Source organism: Pteropus vampyrus, unplaced genomic scaffold (assembly GCF_000151845.1).
Source record: "Pteropus vampyrus isolate Shadow unplaced genomic scaffold, Pvam_2.0 Scaffold646, whole genome shotgun sequence".
NCBI classification, from domain to species: domain Eukaryota; kingdom Metazoa; phylum Chordata; class Mammalia; order Chiroptera; family Pteropodidae; genus Pteropus; species Pteropus vampyrus.
This window is the reverse complement of record NW_011889427.1, coordinates 38,765-41,677: the sequence shown is the minus strand read 5'-3', so window position 1 is coordinate 41,677 and position 2,913 is coordinate 38,765. Positions and strand designations below refer to the sequence as shown.

The 2,913-nt window shown below is 52.5% G+C and overlaps 1 gene segment (V, D, J or C); it reads left to right on the top strand.

The window, feature by feature from the left end:
• The first annotated feature begins 630 nt into the window (after window positions 1–630).
• On the top strand, window positions 631–1,075 carry LOC105308967. The segment is given in 2 exon segments: window positions 631–676; window positions 759–1,075. Coding segments are annotated over 2 exon segments (363 nt in total).
• Window positions 1,076–2,913: the final 1,838 nt, after the last annotated feature.

The window sequence follows — 2,913 nt, the reverse complement described above, 5'->3', positions numbered from 1 at the left end:
CTCCATTAGCAGGTGCAGGGGGAGTGGGTAGGGCCTTACTCGTCGGGTCTGGGGCTTCCTCCTTTCATAAAATTTAATTAACAGTCAGACAGGGATGCTGATGAAACAACGATGTCCTATTCTGTCAGGACCCTTTGCCAAACTCGAGAAGGCAATAGGAATCACACACGAGGAACAGATCTAGGCCACCTAGTCCTCTGAGTAGTGAGGAGCTGGTGGCAAGGACAGTTGACTAAATCACCAGGTGTAGCATTTGGGAGACAACCTGACCCTGGAATGAGAAATTCTCACTGAGAGCCCAGAACCAATTCTGGTATCTTTGTGTCACACGAAGGAGGTGGACAGTGTAAAGACGTCCTGTGAGACATGCTCCTCAGTGGCCAGAACTGTGCACAGAGATCAGTGACCTGGCAGATGATACCTGTCCCCAAACAAGAATTGGGACCGAACATTCAAATGCCCATTGTGCATAATCCCTGTGTCATTGACACTCTCTCAGGTAGGGCCAAGAATTCAGCTATGAATACTCTGCCTCATGAATATGCAAATGAGCCGAGGAGCACTAGGTTAAGTAGGGACATGTCTGTGTCCTCACAACACCCACCATCACACCTTCCGCCACAGAGGAGCATGGACTGGAGCTGGAGCGTCCTCCTCCTGGTGGCAGTGGCCACAGGTAAGGGGATCCCCAGCCCTGGGCGGACGAGGGCACCAGGGCCAGTCAGGGCTCTGCACCCACTGCTGTCTCCTCTCCACAGGTGTCCACGCCGAGGTCCAGCTGGTACAGTCTGGGGCCGAGGTGAGGAAGCCTGGGGCCTCCGTGAAGGTCTCCTGCAAGGCTTCCGGATACACCTTCAGCAGCTATGCTATGCACTGGGTGCGACAGGCACCAGGTCAAGGGCTTGAGTGGATGGGATGGGTTTACCCTAATGATGGTAGCACAAGCTACGCACAGAAATTCAAGGGCCGAGTCACCATCACCGCAGACAAGTCCAGCAGCACAGCCTACATGGAGCTGAGCAGTCTGAGGCCTGAGGACACGGCCACATATTACTGTGCGAGACACACAGTGTGACGACCCACATCCTGAGAGTGACAGAAACCCTGAGGGAGAGGGCAGCTGTGTGCGGCTGAGGAAGGAAGGGAACAATTATTCCCCTGAAGTTCTCACACAGAGTCAGGTACCAGAGATGGAGAAGAAGATCTCAGATGCTTATCTGTCATTCAGGGAAAGGTGTCAGGAGTCCAGGTGTCCTGCAGGAAGATGCAGGGTCACCATTTCCTGACAGGTCCTTATCATTTGTCATTGCTTCTGCAGAGGGCACAGCTGCACTTCCCTGGTCTGTGGATGAGGGGAGTTAGTTCAGGCATCGTCTGGGATTATGTGTTGGTGTCAGATTCAGGGTTGGAACTGCAGATCCCCCAGCCATTCCTCCTAATTTCCGCTGTTTCTGAAAATGGAATGATGCTTAAATATAGGTAAGCATAAAGACTGAAGGGTGAACTCCTACTGCCCAGTCTGACATCCAGCACCAGGCACATGACCTTATGGGAGGATGATCCTGACTCCTAGTAGCAAAGTCATGGTGACGGGTGAGCCAGGTTCTAGCACATTCCACCTCAGTTTGCTCCTGCAGGGCTGAGCTCCTGAAGAGGCTCCTCACCTCCGACCACAGCCCCCAGTGTCCCTGTCCCTGGCGCAGGACTGCTGTCCTCACACACAGGGAACAGTGTGGGGAGACCTTTGATGACGTGGGACCCACATCCAGCCTGAGTGACTTCCCTGTCCCGGCTCAATCACAGTACCACACATGTGGGTTAAAGACTACACACATTGACTCCTCACAGTGTGGAGGTCAGAGCAGGAAGTCAGTCTCCTTGGACAGACATCAAGGTGTGGGCAGGACCACACATGTGTTGGTACTTGTGGGGGGGCTCTGTAGTCTGAACACGTCTGCTCCCCAAATTTACATATTGAATTTACCTATTGAATTATGAACAGCACAGAGGACAGTGTTAGGAGGTGGGGTCTCTGGGAGGTGCTGGGTGATGAGTGCAGAGTCCTCGTGAAGGGGATCAGGTCCTTTCTAAATGAAGCCCCAGAGAGCGTGTGTGACCCCTCCCCGCTGTGAGGACAGAGCGAGAATTGCCAGATACAAACTCTTATGAGGGCTCTCATTAGTGGTGACCATGCTCGACCTTGACCTTAAATTGCCGCCTCTAGAACTGTGGTAAATACAGCGATGTTGCTGATATAATACCAAGGATTCATATTCCTCCATAGCAGCCTGAGCAAACTCAGACAGTGGTCTGCTTCTGTGTCTTTCCTCGTCCAGGAGCCGCTTTCCTTCCATCCCGAATCATGCCCCGTTCTACATCCCCACAGCCTGGAGGAAGACACCTCACATCACCGGTCACATTGCTTCCTTCCTCTCCTGGAGTCTAATCTCCTCTGCCTCGCTCTGGCGTGAACACTATGGCTGTATTAGGAGTGTCTCAGATAAAACAGGAAGCCATTTACCTCAAGACGTCTAATGGCCCTGGAACGACAACGTGCCTTTCCCCTGGAACAGTCACAGCTTCCGAGCACAGAGCGACTGAAACAGCCCTCCGAATACTCACATCCATCCCACAGGCCAGTTCCACTAAGCACATCCCAACATCCCCCAAAGCTGACTCATTAAACATGACCTGAAGCCCCAAATACCGAAGAGCATCATGTCAAAGTCCTAAGTGTAATCTCTAACTCAGCTGTCAGTGAGGATTTGGGTGGATGCATCCTGAGCAGAATCTCCTCCACTTGCAGAGCTGTGGTCCTAGAAGACCAGTTACCTCATTCTAAAATGCACTGCAGGGCAGGCACATGGTCACAGTCCAGACCCCTCCCTTCCTAAGAGAGGAAATGGAAGTTAG